The following is an 18,204-nucleotide window of genomic DNA, read 5'->3' as shown; positions in this document are numbered from 1 at the left end:
ACATTTAAAACAAAAATGTGAACAGCTAAACGAACAAAAATTTGAATTACGTTCCCACTGCAGGCAAATGTGGCCGTAATCTTTTTTTTTTTTTTTTTGCTCACATGATTCAGATCTTTTTTTTCTCATGACAGTGTGAATCACAATCTGCATGGAATCTAATCTTTTCAGTTCTAATTTATGCCACTTCCATATGTTGTACTAAATCCGATACAGGTCAGATATTTTGCAATTAATTCATGTGACATTTACGTCTCTCTAGATCACAATTCTGTGCTCATGGTAGTCAGTTCAGATTTTACATGCCCAAAGCTATCAATACAGTTGCAAAAGGTAGTCAGAAGAACAGTGATGTGTCAGAACTCATAAGTATTGCATCTCTTTATACCAGTGGTCACCAGACTTGTTCCTGGAGGGCTGGTGTCCTGCAGAGTTTACCTCCAACTTTCTTCAATATACCTGCCTGGAGGTTTCAAGTATACCTAGTAAGACCTTAATTAGCTGGTTTAGGTGTGTTTGATTAGGGTTGGAGCTGAACTCTGCAGGGACACCGGCCCTCCAGGACCGGGTCTGGTAACCTCTGCTATATACAAACAAAACACAGGTGCTCGTATCATAAAAGTTTCAAAACTCTGCTCTCTTCTGTTACATCCTTCTTTTTATATCTCATATTGCCTGTGCATGATTTCACTGGCTTCTGCGGCAGATCACACAATAAATAAACACATAATCACTTACTTTATGTCCTGTGTTTTTACTCCGTATGACAGCGCATTGGTAGGTGGCAAGTCCACAGTTTTTTCCAGCGGAAGTCCACAGTTTTTTCTAGCAGAATCTGGCTACTTTTTTAACTGTTGCTGCAGGTTGTTTTTAAACTATGTTGGTTGAAGCGACCCCACTAACACTATATTTACCCCCCATAATGCACTAGTTTTGGACTAGTTTTGAGAAGCAATTGGGCAAATTTTGTTTTGGAAACATGACAACCCTGTTCGTCGGTTCAGAACCATTATGTGTTATACAAATAGAATCAGATCTGAGCAAAATTTGAAACTGAGCACTGATGTTCGCAGTGTGAATGTAGCCTAAGAATGCGCCATGAAGACACACAGATATCTTCAGATGTATCAATAGGATTTCATGGTCAACCAAATCAAAGCAAAAACAGAAACATTTCAAGTTTTCACACACAAAAGCACTAATGTTTTCAACACTGATATTAGAAAATGTTTCTTGAGCAGCAAATATGCGTATTAGAATGATTTCTGCAGGATCATGTAACACTGAAGACTGGAGTAATGGCTGCTGAAATGGCTGCTCAGCTTTGCATCACAGGAATGAATTACATTGTAAAATGTATTTAAATAGAAAACAGTTGTTTAAAATTGTAGTAATATTTCACAATATGACAGTTTTTAGTTTTTAACTTGATGAGCATAAGAGACTGCTTTCAAAAACATTGAAGGAGAAGTCCACTTCCAGAACAACAATTCACAAATAATTTACTCAGCCCCTTGTCAATTTAAGAGAAAGGATCGGTCATTTTTTTAGGAAAATAAAAATTTCTCGTGTAAAAATGTAAAAAAAAAAAAAAATCTTGTGTAGCACAGGCTCTGGGATGCACGTTCACGTACTATTGAATCATGTCGAAAGGTCATGCGGAACGTAGGCGGAACCACAGACCCAGTGTTTATAAAGTGAACATGCAAAGACTAAGAAAGTGCAAGTAAGTCACATGCTATTTACAAACAAAAAGGTACAACAATGTCGGACGAATCTGAAGTTGTTGGAGAAAATAACATGTTTTTCCCCATGCTCTACCTTTTTGAGCCGGAGTACACAGACGATGCACTTGTGGTGATTCGAAGAGGTGATTCATAGTAGTGATGGGAAGTTCGGATCATTTTACCGACTTGGACCTTTGAGTCTCGATTAGCAAAATAAACAAATCTTTTTTTGAGTCATTTCGTTCATTTTAGCAAAATCAGCATCACGTGACAGCCAGATTAAATGATCGATCAAAACAGGTGAACTAATTCCAGTACAGAACCTAATAGGATGTTGCACATGCGCGACTGAACTAATCACTCCCCGAGACGACTCGTTCTTCCCGAGTCACATTAAAGATTCGTTCAAAATGAATCTTCCTGAGTCACATTAAAGATTCGTTCAAAAGCTTGTGTGCTACACAAGCTTTTGTGCTTAAAAAATATACAAATTTTATTTTTTGAAAACAATGACTGATGGTTTCACTAGATAAGACCCTTCTTCCTCGGCTGGGATCATTTAGAGCCCTTTGAAGCTGCATTTAAACTGCATTTTGAAAGTTCAAGTTCAGGGGAACCAGTGAAGTCCATTATATGCAGAAAAATCCTGAAATGTTTTCCTCAAAAACCATAATTTCTTTACGACTGAAGACAGAAAGACATGAACATCTTGGATGACAAGGGGGTGAGTAAATTATTTCTAAATTGTTGTTCTGGTAGTGGACTTCTCCTTTAAAAATCACACAAACATACCTCTTACAAACAAATATGTTTTATGTTTTTGTATTTACCCTATATGTAAAAGTTCTTTTAATCAGATATAATATGGATTCTAGCATGAAGGCTTGTAAAGATCATCCTAACAGTGACACATGAAAAAAAAAAAAGATTCTAGATTTTAGAGCACAACACACTTCTCTTTCCACAAAATACCATAGCCCAAATCCTGAACTGTGGTGTTTTCATGCAAATAAATATTCTTTAATATATGACATGACAGTTGCATGTTTCAGTAATGCACATGACACTGCCTGCCTATTACTATGCAAATGGGGTGCCTTTTTCTTTCTGAACTGTATTTCATTAGTAGACTGATCTGACAGGTCAGACAGGGCTGTTTTAGAGGCTGGCTCCTCTCCAGAATCCATTCGTTCACCATGGTGGTTCTCTCAATACTGTATTTTTGTTTTCTGTCATTTTTTTCCACCGCCATGGAAGTGAAATGTTAATAAACCATGCAGCACCCTGAGAATGATTATTATATGGAGGTGTATGAATTAGGGCCGGCTTGTCAAGTTTGTCAGGCTGCTGAATTAGAGAGACCGGTGTGAGCCATAAAGTGCCACTTCATCTGTCAGTGCTGGCTTTGTCGGAGCTCAATTAGCATGCAGATTTCTGAATGCTTTATGAGCGTACTGGGACTGAAGGACCTCTCAAAACATTGATTTATGATCTGAGCTCCGTCGCTGTTGCCCACGGCGTTGGGGCGGCCCATGCAGGTCCTTTTGTTTTCAAATAATGTTTTTACAGTTTGGCAAGATCTAGTGCAATAAGCGACAAGATTTGTATTTCACACATCATTGTTCTGAAAAGGCTTACGTGATGCTGGGAGTGTTCGTTAAGTGTCTTACAATATGTGGATTATACGTTGATGCGCCGATCAAGCATTTTATATAAAGCATAAGTAGATACAGTAGTGTTTGTCTGGCTCTCTCTCAATCTCACTCTTTCTCGCTTTCTTTCATTTCTGTAGCTGTAAGCAGAAGCTGTATCTTGAAAACCTCCCAAACACCAGTATTATCATCCCGTTCCATAACGAAGGCTGGTCCTCTCTGCTCAGAACCATCCACAGTATCACCAACCGCACACCTGACCACCTGATCGCAGAGATCATACTTGTAGACGACTACAGTGACAGAGGTAAGTGGCAGAGCTGTTCTTTCTATTTCTCTCAGAGCATCTGCTTGACATCAGGGCAGTTTCTGGTGTCTTTGTGCATTAGCTGCTCAAAATGAATTTTGAATGCAGCTTTGGCAGCACTGAGTGCTTGAGTGCAACAAAAAAAGGGTTTTTGGTCATTTGGAGAGGTAGACTGGGCTTTGTCAGTTATTGGAAACAGAATGACCATTGAATGAAAATTACAATGGCACAACTGTGTGTTTGTTCAACTGGTAGGAGCACTTTTGTCTCTCTTATTGAAACTAGATTGGTTTGCTAACAGTGTCCAATGTTATACCTCTAACCGTGCCCAATATACCTCTATCACAGTAGAATTCACATTGGCAGTTTTCTTTCTTTCTTTCTTTCTTTCTTTCTTTCTTTCTTTCGTTCTTTCGTTCTTTCGTTCTTTCTTTCGTTCTCTTTTTTTCAGTACTTTTGTCACATAGATGATCAAATGTCTTCCACTACATATTTGTTGGACTATGTTTTGGTAAGGCTAATTTAACATTTTTCCTATAATTTACATGGACATCAACATATACAAAATATACATATATATACATTTATATAAATATAAATGTTCCTTTTAAACACAAACTGTCCCTCAGGTGACAGCTTCGTATATATACACACACATATATATATATATATATATATATATATATATAAAGATTTTTAAAGAATTCTCATATGCTCATCAAGGCTGCATTTACTTGATCAAAAATACAGAAAAAAACAGTAATATTGTGAAATATTGTTAGAGTTTAAAAAAATGGTTTTCTGTTTTAATATATTTTAAAATAGAATTTATTTCTGTGATGCAAACCTGAATTTTCATCAGCCACTACTCCAGTCTTTAGTGTCACATGATATTTTAGAAATCATTCTAATATACTGATTTATTACTTTTATTATCAATGTTGGAAACAGTTGTGCTGCTTAGTATTTTTTTGGAACCTGAGATACTTTTTTTAGGATTCTTTGATGAATAAAAAGTTTAAAAGAACAGCATTTATTCAAAATAGAAATCTTTTCCAACAATATAAGCATTTGCTATCACTTCCTATCAATTCAACACATCCTTGATGAATAAAAGTATTAATTTATTTCAAAATGCTGTTCTTTTTAACTTTTTATTTATTATTTATGTATTTATTGAAATCCTGAAAGAAGTTATATGTTCCAACAAAATATTAATCAGCACAATTGTTTTTAACATTGATAATAAATCAACATATGATTTCGGAAGGATCATGTGAAACAGAAAACTAGAGTAATGATGCTGAAAATTCAGCTTTGCTTCACAGGAATAAATTACATTTTAAAATATATTCACATAGAAAAGAGTTATTTCACACTGAAATAATATTTCACAATATTACTGGTTTTTTTTGGATCAAATAAATGCATTTGATGAGCTTAAGAATCATCTTTAAAAAACAAAAAAATTCATACTGATCCCAAACTTTTGAACGTCAGTGTTCTAACTCTAGTCTGATATAATGGCATCCCTATTCACATTCTGATTGGTTTCTGTTCATATCAGCAGCCAGTGAGCTTGCTGCTTAACATTAAAATACTCGGCTAGTGTTTGCTGTATCAGTTGCGGCACACTTCAGAAACCCTCCACCTTCCCCAGCTCCACCTGTATAGATCTGCTATGGGGTGATTTCATGTATGTTATACGTGCAGCAGCAGTATTTCCTACATGCTCACAGCAGCATATTTGTGGATGTATTGGCAGTCTCGATACTTGCTTTGCCACAGCAGTGTAGCAGATCTATTCCGCCAAGACATATATATACATATATATATATATATATATATATATATATATACACTACCGTTCAAAAGTTTGGTGTCAGTAAGACTTGTAATAGTCTTTAAAGAAGTCTCTTATGCTCATCAAGGCTGCATTTATTTGATTAAAAATATAGAAAAAAAACAGTAATATTGCAAAATGTTTTTACAATATAAAATAATGTTTTTTTATTTTAACATACTTTAAAATAGAATTTATTCCTGTGATGAAAAGCTGAATTTTTATCAGCTGTTACTCCAGTCTTAAGTGTCACATGATCCTTCAGAAATCATTTTAATATGCGGATTTATTATTAGAATGATCAATGTTGGATAATATCAACAGTTGTGCTGCCAAATATTTTTTGGAACCTGTGATTTTTATTTTTTTTTTTTTCAGGATTCTTTCATGAATAACAAGTTTAAAAAGTACAGTGTTTATTCAAAATATAAATATTTTATAACAATGTAAATTATTTATTATTAACTTTTAATAAACTTTTAATTATTAACTTAATACATCCTTGGTGAATAAAAGTATTAATTTCTTAAAAAAAAAAAGAAACAATAAAAATGTACTGACCCCAAACTTTTGAACGGTAGTGTATATATACACACACACACAACATATTATTGTGTTAGTCTTTGTCTTTATAGTCTTATTGTTCATGGTATGTAGAAGGTATAACACATTCCACTCATTGCAGCACTTTTGGTAGTGGAATGCAGTTAGATCCATCAGGATCACGTCTCGGCTTGGAAACACACGGATAGCATGCTGTTGAACACTATAGCGCCAAATACTCTGTCTTTTGGAACAGCATCCAATACCTCACGCAATAAATCAGTGAGACCATCCCACCATACAATGCCCCTCTGTACTACAAGGCATCTCAGCCAATAGCATTCCATCTCACAGCTGGGCATGCATCACTCCTGTAGAGGAATAACGGGAGAGCACAATTGTGAGCGTGTACTTCATTCTGGCCTGCTCTGTTCCCATTACGATACTCATGTCCAGCTGAAATGAGCTGCCATTAGACTAAGAGGCATCTTGCCTTGTTTGGCTTATGATGATAAACAATTTTTTTTTTTAATAACACAGATTTGTTGTCTGTGTTGGCCTCTTCATATATTGTAATACAGTGTTGTTAATCAATGTAAGGCCAGTTGGCATGAACACTGTACATCTGCAGGGCTCTGTGGTTATGTGTGTATAAAAGAGACAAACTCTGTTATGCTAATCACTGCAAGCTTATTGGTCATTACTTGTTGATGATGAGCTCATATGAGACACAGATTCCCTCTCAACAGATTTTTGACCTAAAGCAAGACTAGCAATGAACTCTCAAAGCAGAGAAAATGTCAGACTTCTGGCATCCTGTTGCAGTCATTTGAAAGCAGATCCTTCATTGAAAAAAAACAACAACACACTAAATCTCCTGTGTATCCGTCCAGTGCTTGTATGAGTCATTTATGTGGTTTAAAGAGTTTAAAGATAATTTTTTGCCAGACATATTGCTTTTTTTCTGTAACAAACGTTTGTCGGTTTCCTCAGTCCTCTAGCAATGAGAGGCAATTTCATTTGCCAGTATACAGAAAAAAATGAATTAGCTTTCCAGTACTGAAAAAATGATTTAGTAGTTACATTTCACTCAGACTAAAGATTGACCAATAATGTCCAAGTGCATTTCAGAGGAAATAAGCACCTGTCAGTTGAATCACCGCTCCCTCTAGCAGCACGCTCTCTACACAAACACACAGAAGGTTGTGTACAGCTGGTGGCCTTTTTGTCTGGACAGTCGCTTTTGAAAATGTCCAGTACCATCAATCACGACTGCAAAAAAAAACGCGAGATCTAATTAGCATAGAGGACAGTCCAGAATGATTGACAGAGAGCCACACTTCTGCCACTTCTAATCACAGGCTCTAAACAAAACCAGATATAAAGTGGATATGAAGTGGGCGGAAGTTATTGATTCCCCCATCTTCTTTCTCTTTAGAAGCTCTCATGATATCCATTAGGGCTGGATGATATAGAAATCACAATAATTTTCAGCCTTTCGATAATATCTTTTTTATTCTGCTACAAAGAATATAGCTGTAATTTCTACGAAACAGCCACTGTAGCCAAGTAGATTCAGTTGTTTAAAGAGGTGCTATTATGCTTTTTTTACTTTTTGAATTTTAGTCAGTGTGTGGTGTGTAACTTTGGGCATAAAAAAGCCCTGTCTGATCTACAAAGTTACAAATCTCAAAGTCCACTCCAAAGGGAGATATTTCGCTCCTTTGAATCAATGTGTTTTTGTAAGAAAAATATCCATATTTAAAATGTAAGAATCACTATTAACTATTAAGGGGCGGGCAAGTATTGAAACACCGTCTAAGCTGTTTGCCAATCGCAGTGCACTGGGATAACTAACCAATCACAACACATTTCCTTTTTTCGGAAGGCTGGCCTTCATTAAACCCGGAACTAATCGAGCAATTGGTGCCAGGCTAGGAGAAATGTATTGTTATTATGTGAATTATGTGAAAAATAATGCGTTTTTCGAACCACCAAGCATGAGAGCATGTTCTAGTAAACCCCTAAAATAAAATCAAGACTTTGAAAAAGCATAATAAGACCCCTTTAAATACAACACATATGGACAAATACAAAAAAAACATAAACGACAATATTTAGTTATAATAAAATATTTTCATGTATCAAAACTGCCACACTATGCTAACAAATGACACCAACAAATCACTGGATCATAATTTTGAATTGATCTACTCATTTTGAAATGATTTATTTACTAAATGTGATGCCTTTTTGCATCTAAAAAAAAGTAAGTGGCAAAGTAAAAAGTACCTTAAAGGAGAAGTTCACTTTGAGAACAAAAATTTACAAATAATTTACTCACCCTCTTGTCATCCAAGATGTTCACGTCTTCCTTTCTTTAGTCGTAAAGGCAAACATTTAAGGATTTTTCTCCATATATTGGACTTGCTAATTTGAACTTCCAAAATGCAGTTTAAATGCAGCTTCAAAGGACTCTAAACTATCCTAGCCAAGAAAGAAAGGTTTTATCTAGCGAAACAATTTTTTTTTTTTTTTTTTTTTTTTTTTAATTTACAATTTCTATACTTTTTAACCTCGAATACTCGTCTTGTCTAGCTCTGAGTGAACTCTGTGCATTCCGGTTCAAGACAGTTGGGGTATGTCGAAAAACTCCCATCTAATTTTCTCTTCCATCACTTCCAAATCTCTTCCAAATCATCTTACATCACTGCAGAAGTACCAACCCAGTGTTGACAAAATGTTTTTCTCAAGAAACATAATTTCTTTACGACTGAAGAAAGAAAGACACAAACGTCTTGGATGACAAGGTACATTATCTGTAAATTTTTGTTCTGGAAATGAACTTCTCCTTTAAAATCATTGCAGTATTAATCATAATTTTATTCACTCATTTATTTTGCATCTTCAGGCAGACAGTTTTTACTATTTAATATTAGTGTATCACCCAGGCCTAATATTCATGGAGTTAATTTTAAAACATCTCTGCATAGACCCTCCTGAAAAGACCACAGAGGCGCTCCTGACTTGTACCGTGTGATTAATTTTCATGAATATGTAGAGCGTTTGTGTTTCTTCGACTCTGCTAGTGCAAAGTATTTTTAGAGCACTGCTAAAGTGGAAGCTCTGCTGGTGTCTCTCTCACTGCCAGCCTGGCTCTTCTTGAAGATAAGCATTTCCACCACGTCTCACTCTGTGCAAAAGAGGCCTTGCTGGGCTCTCATTAATTGTGGATCCAAATTAAATTCATGCCATGCATTTAATTAATTGAGAAATGTCCTCGTCAAGAAAGCTCACACAGTGGCATTCAGTAGCGTGAAGGTGCTTCATCATTGCACACAGTTTGTTGTTCTTTCCTTGGCCCGGATGGCTTGTTAAGCCTTCCAGAATGTTTCTTTCAGCTTGTGTGTTTAGCTAAGCTATAAAGTCAACTGTGTGATGATTAAATTCATATTCTCTTTAATGGATAGTATTCAATTAGAACATGTAATTAAAGCTCTTTTCTAATGAACCAATGTTAAATGGCTTGCTTGAAAGATGACATTTATGTGAAGGCAGATACAACACATGCAAGTCAGCGTTCATTTTGTATTAAGGCTAATTAAACCGCCACCCTTATTGCATGGGCATGTGCATTCATCCAGTAAATCAGTGTTGGTGACCATTATATTGATAAATGCAAAGTCCCATGTTCACCATCGTTTCTGTTTGAATAGGGTGAAAGATAACCAGTGCACTTATAGAAATATTCTGTGTATATTAAAATAAAAAAAGCTCAAATTTATTTCTCTGATGGCAGAGTTGTCATGTTGATCTAATATGTTGATTTGCTGCTCAAAAAGCATTTCTTAATATTATCATTGTTGAAAACAGTTGTGCTGCTTGTAATTTAATTTATATTGAATGAAAAAAAATTGTGTTTATTTGATTAAAAATACAGAAAAAACTGTAATATTGTGAAACAGTGGTTTAAAATATTAAAATAGTGGTTTTCTATTTTAATATACTTTAAAGTATAATTTATTCCTGTGATGCAAAGCTGAATTTTCAGCATCATTACATCCTTCAGAAATCATTCTAATATGCTGATTTATTATCAATGTTGGAAACAGTTGTGCTGCTTAATGTTTTATTTTGTTTTATGTTTTGGAACCGGGGTACTTTATTAAAGATTCTTTGATGAATAAAATGTTAAAAAGAACAGCATTTATTTAAAATAGTTTTTTGTAACAATATAAACTTCTGTTTAAATTTGGGTTCAGTAATTTTTTTCTTTCTTTCTTATATATATTTGTTGAAAATATTTTTATTCAACAGGGATGTGTTAAATATAAAAAGTGATAGTTATATTGTTAGAAAATATTTCTGTTTTGAATAAATGCTGTTCTTTTTTAACTTTTTATTCATCAAAGAACCCTGAAAAGGTTCCAAAAAATATTAAGGAGCACAATTGTTGCCAGCATTGACAATAAAAGCATATTAGAATGATTTCTGAAGGATTGTGTGACTGGAGAAGACTGGTGTAATGGCTGATACAAATTCAGCTTTGTATCACAGAAATAAATTACATTTTAAAGTATATTAAAATAGAAAGAAGAACTGTTATTTTAAATTGCAATACTATTTCATAACATTACTTTTTTATATACATATCTGTATCTATCTATCTATATATATATATATATATATATGTGTGTGTGTGTGTTCATATTTACTTTTTTTTGTGGCAATCAACAATACATCACAAATGCTGCCTCAGAATTCTACCATCATTTACTCATTTTGGTTCAAAGCTGTGTGACTTACTTTCTTCTGTCCTCTGCATGCATATTATAATGATGACATGAATATTATTCTGGACAACCACCACTGTAAACTTGCATTGAACCATAATATTCTTTTGAGGTCAACAGTTTTACAGAAACAAATTTACAGTTCACCTTCTGTGAGCACAATGTTGAAAGTGTGAAAAATCACATGCAACTAAGAGAAGTCGGCGTCAACTTCAATAGCCTCTAATTCGTGTTTTTGCCTGCTGGAAGCTGAATTTGCGGTAATTACTGACCAGCCTCCATGTGCCCTTTTAAAAGCTACGGATGACACAATTAGTATGGCGTGGAGATTGTCTGGCTTCTCCTGGACACATGTACATGCACACACACACACATAAACACGTAGCCCACAGACACCGAGACAAAAACAGGCCTGCAGTTTTGCTGGCACACCTTGACAGTGAATGATTACTATGCTCTGTGTTTTGCGAATGACGACGAACAACTCCTGCAAGCCAAATGCGTTCCCCTCCAAGATAATGTCCTTGAGCTCCTCCACAAAGTGATGTGAAGAACCGAATGATAAAAACTTTGCAGTAACAAGCTGTTCAGATAGCACCCTTTTCTGACATGTGATTTGAGAAGCAGACAGTGGGATACTGGGCACTTTTGCTAGCCAAGCCTCTTAAAGGCTCCTGCTTAGACAGTGTAATTATTACAATCACCTCACCTCTTTTTGAGAGCAGACACCTGCACGCCGTGAACCACTTCAGAGGAGCAACTTTGGATGTTACTTAAAGAGAGAGAGAGCGCTCTTATCTCTGATCTGTCAATGCTTTAGTGAGTAGACCCAGCATGCATTGCTCCAAAAACAGCACAAAGTGCAGGTGATTTTTTTAAAATATGCAGGTAATTTAAGTTTGCATTCAGCCATCGGGGTATTTGCTTGGAAAAACAATAATATAGTGTAGAGATTTGTCCCATTTCACATACTGTACTTCTATACAATTTTATGCCATTTTTTTTAGAACAAAGAGTTTGAGTAATGTCTTCACACTGAACAATTCAATAAGACAGAGTATCCAGATAAAGTACTTGTTCAGTCAACAGAATTGGCACTTTGTGCACTCATGCACTTCATGTAGCAGTGTAGCGGGGTCTGTGATGCTGGCTTGACCAAAAATTGTCAAGATGGCAGACGTGGTGACTGCTGAAATTTCTCAGTGGCTGATAAGGCTGGTCCTCTGGGTGTTTGGTGGTCCGCTGATTAAAGCGAAGACAGGTCAGGTGACCATGAGGAGAAGAGATAAGACCTGTCCAGATGCCCTTGGACATTTTGCTGCCTTGGTGAGGCTTCTGTGCAGGGCAAAATGGCAGAATCTCTCTGGAGTCACTGTAGATGTGACTGATTGCAGCAAAAAGAGACAGTGATGTGCTCTTTGTCATTGCCAGTCTGCCATGACATGAACGTTTGAAGGAAGAATCAATCCTCTTGCTGGCTGCCTCATGAAGACTGTCGATAGTCACCTATTATCAAGCCGCTGTGGTGATTGACCAAAAATGGATCAGTGGTTCGATGTGAAAGTTGTACAATATGTAAAAGCCCATTATTTAGGTATATAGTAAATTTTATACTTTAGATAAATATTATCTTTGAAAGTCTCTTATGCTCACAAAGGTTGCATTTATTTAATCAAAAATAGTCAAAATAATATATACTATAACAGTATATACACCACCAGTCAAAAGTTTTTGACCAGTAAGATTTTTAAAGTTTTTTTTAAAGAATTCTCTTCTGCTCACCAAGCCTGCATTTATTTGATCCAAAATACAACAAAAGCAGTAATATTGTGGAATATTTTTACTATTTAAAAGAACTGCTTTCTATTTGAATATATTTTAAAATGTAATTTATTCCTGTGATCAAAGCTACATTTTAAGCATCATGACTCTAGTCTTCAGTGTCACATGATCCATCAGAATCATTCTAATATGCTGATTTTCTCTTCAAGAAACATTTATTATTATTGTTATTATTATCGTCAACAATATTTAAAACAGATTTTTTTTCAGGATTCTTTGATGAATAGAAAGATCCAAAAAAATCAGCATTTATCTGTAATAAAAAGCTTATAATAATAATAATAATAATAATAATAATAATATAATACATGTTTTTGAGCAGAAAATCTGAATATTAGAATGATTTCTGAAGGATCATGTGACTGGAGTAATGATGCTAAAAAATCAGATGCTAAAAAATAAATTCAAATAGAACAGATATTTCAAAATGTTACCGTTTTTGCAAAAACAGTATCAAATAAATACAGGACTTCTTTAAAAAACACAAAAAATGTCACTGTTCCAAAACTTTTGACTGGTAGTACATATATATATATATATATATATATATATATATATATATATATATGTTAATAATATGCTGATTTGCTGCAAGAAGCATTTCTATTATGGTAAGTGCAAAAAAAAAGTTCTGCATAATATTTTTGTGGAAACTGATGTGGAAAAGCATAACATTTATTTGAAATAGAATCTTTTGTAACATTATGTCTTTATTGTCACTTTTGGTCAATTTTATGGATCCTTGCTCAACTCTTTCTTAAACAAAAAGAGAGAGAGAAGACAAGTATCCTACTGAAAGCCAACAAATGTTTCTATGTAGTAAAAAATTTCATTAGTGTTTCATTTTAAAATGATTTAACTCTTCAAAAATTTATATACTTCTTGGCAGAGTGTATAGTGTTAATGGACAGTATATAGTTCATGATTTAGGGCACTACATATGCAGTTTGTTTCTCCAGTAGGGACCAACTTAAATCACTATTTAATTGCATGTGTTAGCTATTAGCTAAAAGCCATTACAACTAGCAAGTGGTGGGGTAAATCACCCCAAAATACAGGGATTATCTAAGCAATAAATGAATCAAGGTGAAGAGAAAATCCATTGTCTAATAGCTTTTGCTGCACAGGAGGCAACTAATGTACCCTAAGCTGGTTGGGCTCAAGATCAGCCTCAGGGATCAATGTTCTTAAGCCCAATCAAAGCAATTCCATCACATTATTTGGCTAGACTAATTGCTCAGACTAAAAAAGTGCAAAGTTTAGGCCTAATGAGATTGACCCGTAGAATAAATGTGTTCCCCTTGCTTTAAAGATTATGCTGACTTCTCTTATCCGAGGGCTCTTGTTAAATGAACACTTCCTGTGCATCCGCATCCAATCGCTATTGCCATAAAATCATTGCTTGTGCATATTTCACAAGAAAATTCCCTGAATTTAAAGGCACAAATCTCTGGATTAGCCAATGTGTTTCACACATTATCGCAGTTTATCACATACTGTACAAGTCTTTGCTATCCATTAGCGAAAGTACAGTGTACTGGTCCTCTGGGTGTTAGAGTCTCGGTCTTCTTAGATGGGTCAGGAGACCGTAAGAAGAACAAATAAAATCTGCCTGGTTGCCCTTGGACATTTTGCTGCCTTGGCGATGCTTCTACGGAGTGGGAAATGGCAGAATCTCTTTGGAGAGGCTGTGGATGCGATTGATTGGAGCGTGCAAAAGAGACAGTGATGTACTCTTTGTCACTGCCACTCCCCCACGGCGTGAAAGTTTAAAGCAAGAATCAATCCTCTCGTTGGCGGCCTCATGGTGGCTGTCGATAGTCATAAGTGGCTGACCTTCCCATCAAAGTTTGTGCCCCTCATCAGGCTCACGGACTCTGGCAGATATTGCTTGGAAAGCTGCATCTATCAATCCTGTGCCAACACAGCCAGTGCAGAGAGAAGGGATTGTCATGGTGACAGGGCTTTGAGGGTTTTTCATAAGAGCTGAAGTGTTAATAAACCTAATAACGCCACCGTCGGTGGCAGATGTTCAACAGGAGTTAGCATTTAAATGCAAAAACATTCTTTTTTTAAGCCCCACTATGCGCTCAAAGCACATTGAGTTAAAAGTCATAGTCATCTGCATTTACAATCCCCAGTTTGCACAATGCAGACGTTACTGTAACTAGCAGATTGTATTGTTTCACATCTTTCTTAACAGATATTATGCTCTTCATTTACAATGCACTGCACTCAGTCGTGCATAAGGACAGTAATTGGTCTTGTAGCTACTTCAGAGACTTTTCTGCTTAAAAGTATGATGCTCAGAACTGGTCCCTGCTGAGAAAATGGTTATCTCTCGTTTCCACTTTGACACTTCACCACTAAGGGTCTGTCTCCCTTTTCCTCAGGCTCTGCACTACTGATGAGCTCTGTCAACCTCTGTCTTAAGACATGGTGTGTACTACTTGGAGTGAACATAATCCTCGAAGCGATGAGCTACATTTCAAGCTACACTGTAAAAAATAAAAATGCTGCAGTTGTGAAAGAAATGAAATTGGAGTGAGTCATCAAATGATTGCAGAATGATTTGTTCACACTCATTGATTCATTCAGGAATCAAAGTATTTGCTTTTATGAGTGACTCATTTAATCATTCACAACTTTTGTTGGCAGCAAAAATAGGCATAGTAGTCAACAATGTTGTGTAAAAATGTACTTTACATAACTTCTCGTGACATTTTCTCATAAAAGCAATATTACACTACCAAATCAGCAGAATTGTAAGGTTCTATCTGACATTTTTGTCAAAATTGAGTTATTCACATATTCTTATTCTGTGACAACTTATTTACATGTGATGTTTCTTTTGTAAGCTGTGTACATTTTGGGCCTCTATTTAGAAAACAAAAATGGTTCTATCTACAGAAGTCTGTGGAGCGCAAAAACTTTAAAGCTCAATATCTCAAAAGTGCTCAGAATGCACAATATGTAGACTTTTGTGGCCTGAGAATTCAGATGAAATTTCAGTTGAATGAAATGTAACCTGTTTGTTTTTAATTACGAGTAATGAATCCGTGAAAGTCTTGGCAGAACTGGTCACAACATAGTATGAGTAGGCAATAGCCATAATTCGTACTTTAAATAACTACCTATTTTAACTAACTATTCTACCGTTAAAAGGTAGTTCACCCAAAAATGAAAATTACCCCACGATTTACTCACCCTCAAGCCATCCTAGGTGTTTATGACTTTCTTCTTAAAGACGAATACAATCTTAGTTATATTATAAAATTTTTCTAGCTTTATAATGGCAGTAAATCAGTGTTGAGATTTTGAAGTTCAAGAAAGTGCTTCCATCCATCATAAAAAGTACTCCACTAAAACTAACTGACGCTACCCCCCCGGAGCATGTTTTATAATGGATGGATGCACTTTATTGGACTTCAAAATCTCAACACTCATTCGCTGCCATTATAAATCCTGGAGGAGCCAGGACGTTTTTTTTTTTTTTTTTTTTTTTTTTTAACAAACTCCAAATGTAATTATCTGAATAAAAGAAAGTCGTATACACCTAGGATGGCGTGAGGAGTAAATCATGGGGAAAATTTCATTTTTGTTCATTTCTGGGTGAACTATCCCTACATTAAAAGATGAACTTTTCTCTGTCTCTTTTGCCTCCAAAATCAGCCTGGCTCCTTGACAGGCAAAGCCTTTTTATAATGAGATACATCTACGCCCCACTCTTTTCAATCAGTCTTCTCAGGTAGTCCATTTCCTTGGCTGTGGGAGGTTGTGAAATATTCAGTAGCATGCATCAGTACTCCTATTATTGAAATCAGCAGCTACTCTTTTTAAAAGGTGTAGCCATTAATCAATCATTACCGGAACATTGGCTTTATTATTTGCTTCATTACCAAAGCTCTACCTCTGGCAACCACCATTCTGTGTGCATGAGTGGAATCTAATGCAGCAACTAGTGCCATTTTTCTATCATTATGTGAGTGCTAGAGGTCTATTGTTGGAGATTACTGATAATGTTTTCACCCTTCAACCTTTCAGCCCTCTGAAACAGCCTTCTATTGTGTACAGCCTTTCAGGATTAATTAATTGTGCTGTCATGCCGTGTCTGCAAGGCTTAAGACTTCAGGTGAACTTAAGGAAAGTTTTGCACAGCATTTCCAGTGTGTAAGCATTCATAAAGGTGCTACGCTTCAATTATATCTCAAGTCGACATTTTTTAATGACCAGCGCTGAAGTGATAAGAGAAGTCATAGAGATCTAACGGGCCGATAACCAACCCACGACTGTCCCAGCATGATGACTTTTTATCAGCCAGATTTAGAGAGACCCCCTTACAAGATTCATTGCTTTTCTTTTGCAGAATTAGGAAGGGTTATCTGCAAGAGCGGTCAACTGGAGGGAGACCGGTGCAATAATCATATCGCTGTCGGCTATCGATTTCACCCTCATCTTAAAGAAGGGGCATCAAAAGAATATCCAACACCAAACAAAAAAGAACTTCTCATGTCATTTGTCGCATCGCATCGCCTCGCTCGGCTGAGAAATAGGTGGAAATTATTCTCCATTTAGGGCAATTGTGCTGCTGCTCAATACAAAGCCATTATTGTCCTCAAGAAATAGAGTAACATCTCTATAGAGGAGCGGCCGCTATCACGTGGGTGTGTAAAAGCAGCTGTGATGGATGTTGTTCAAATGTAATGACTGAACTTGCAGTCAGCACGGTAGAGAAGGAGAAGGCAGAGACCATTGTGTGTGGTGCTTATTGGCTTCTGTTTTCACTTGGCATAGTCAACTGAAATCGAGCTGGGAAATAAACTGCCTCGCACACGCCGAGCCCTGAAAGAAACTCGCAAATTGAATATTGCTCGGAAAAAATAAGACCGCCTTGACTTGGCCGAATGCAGCTGCAGCCGGCACGGTTATTTATTTGGCCGTAAATCAATGTGCCACGATGCCACCGCCACAATTTTGGTGGTGGATTTGAAAAACGGCAGCTATTATCATTACTATTTGAGCACAATCAGCCTCATGTCTCCAAGCTGATTAGGAGTTGTCCTGAATGGCTCTGATTGTGTAATGATCAGCTAATTACAAAGAGCACAGTCCCATGCTGTGGTGAATTCAGTCTAGCTGCTAATGCCAGTCTGGCAGAGTGAATAATGCAACACCCCATAAGAGTCTCACTCACAATAGCACTACAGTAATGGCATTAGAGCACATAGCAATTGATGCTTGTTTTTTTTTCCACGTCTTCTTTTCTATGGATGAAATGTTCGCCTTGAATATCTCTTTGTAAATATTGCATCATATATCAGTCGCCAGTGTGTATTTACACACAGTTGTTAAGTGATCTCTGCGGCTGCGATGCATATTGCCAATGAATAATAGAAAACAGCAAAGCAGAGAGCCATGGCTGTAGCTCCGGTCGTATTTATTATACATAACCATGAGCTACTGCAATTAACAAGAGTAAAAGCACAATCATCTTCTT

At 36.1% G+C, this 18,204-nt stretch overlaps 1 protein-coding gene across 1 annotated transcript in view; it reads left to right on the top strand.

Moving 5' to 3' along the window:
* galntl6 (polypeptide N-acetylgalactosaminyltransferase like 6) overlaps window positions 1–18,204 on the top strand; it is a 211,814-nt gene that overhangs the window by 61,897 nt on the left and 131,713 nt on the right. Inside the window, exon 5 of the mRNA XM_051116816.1 lies at window positions 3,520–3,686. Coding sequence (XP_050972773.1) covers window positions 3,520–3,686 — 167 coding nt within the window. The remainder of the gene's footprint in view (window positions 1–3,519; window positions 3,687–18,204) is intronic.

The sequence above is a fragment of the Labeo rohita genome, chromosome 1, assembly GCF_022985175.1.
Source record: "Labeo rohita strain BAU-BD-2019 chromosome 1, IGBB_LRoh.1.0, whole genome shotgun sequence".
NCBI classification, from domain to species: Eukaryota; Metazoa; Chordata; class Actinopteri; order Cypriniformes; family Cyprinidae; genus Labeo; species Labeo rohita.
Note: the sequence above shows the minus strand (reverse complement) of the source record. Positions and strands in the feature narration are given on the sequence as shown.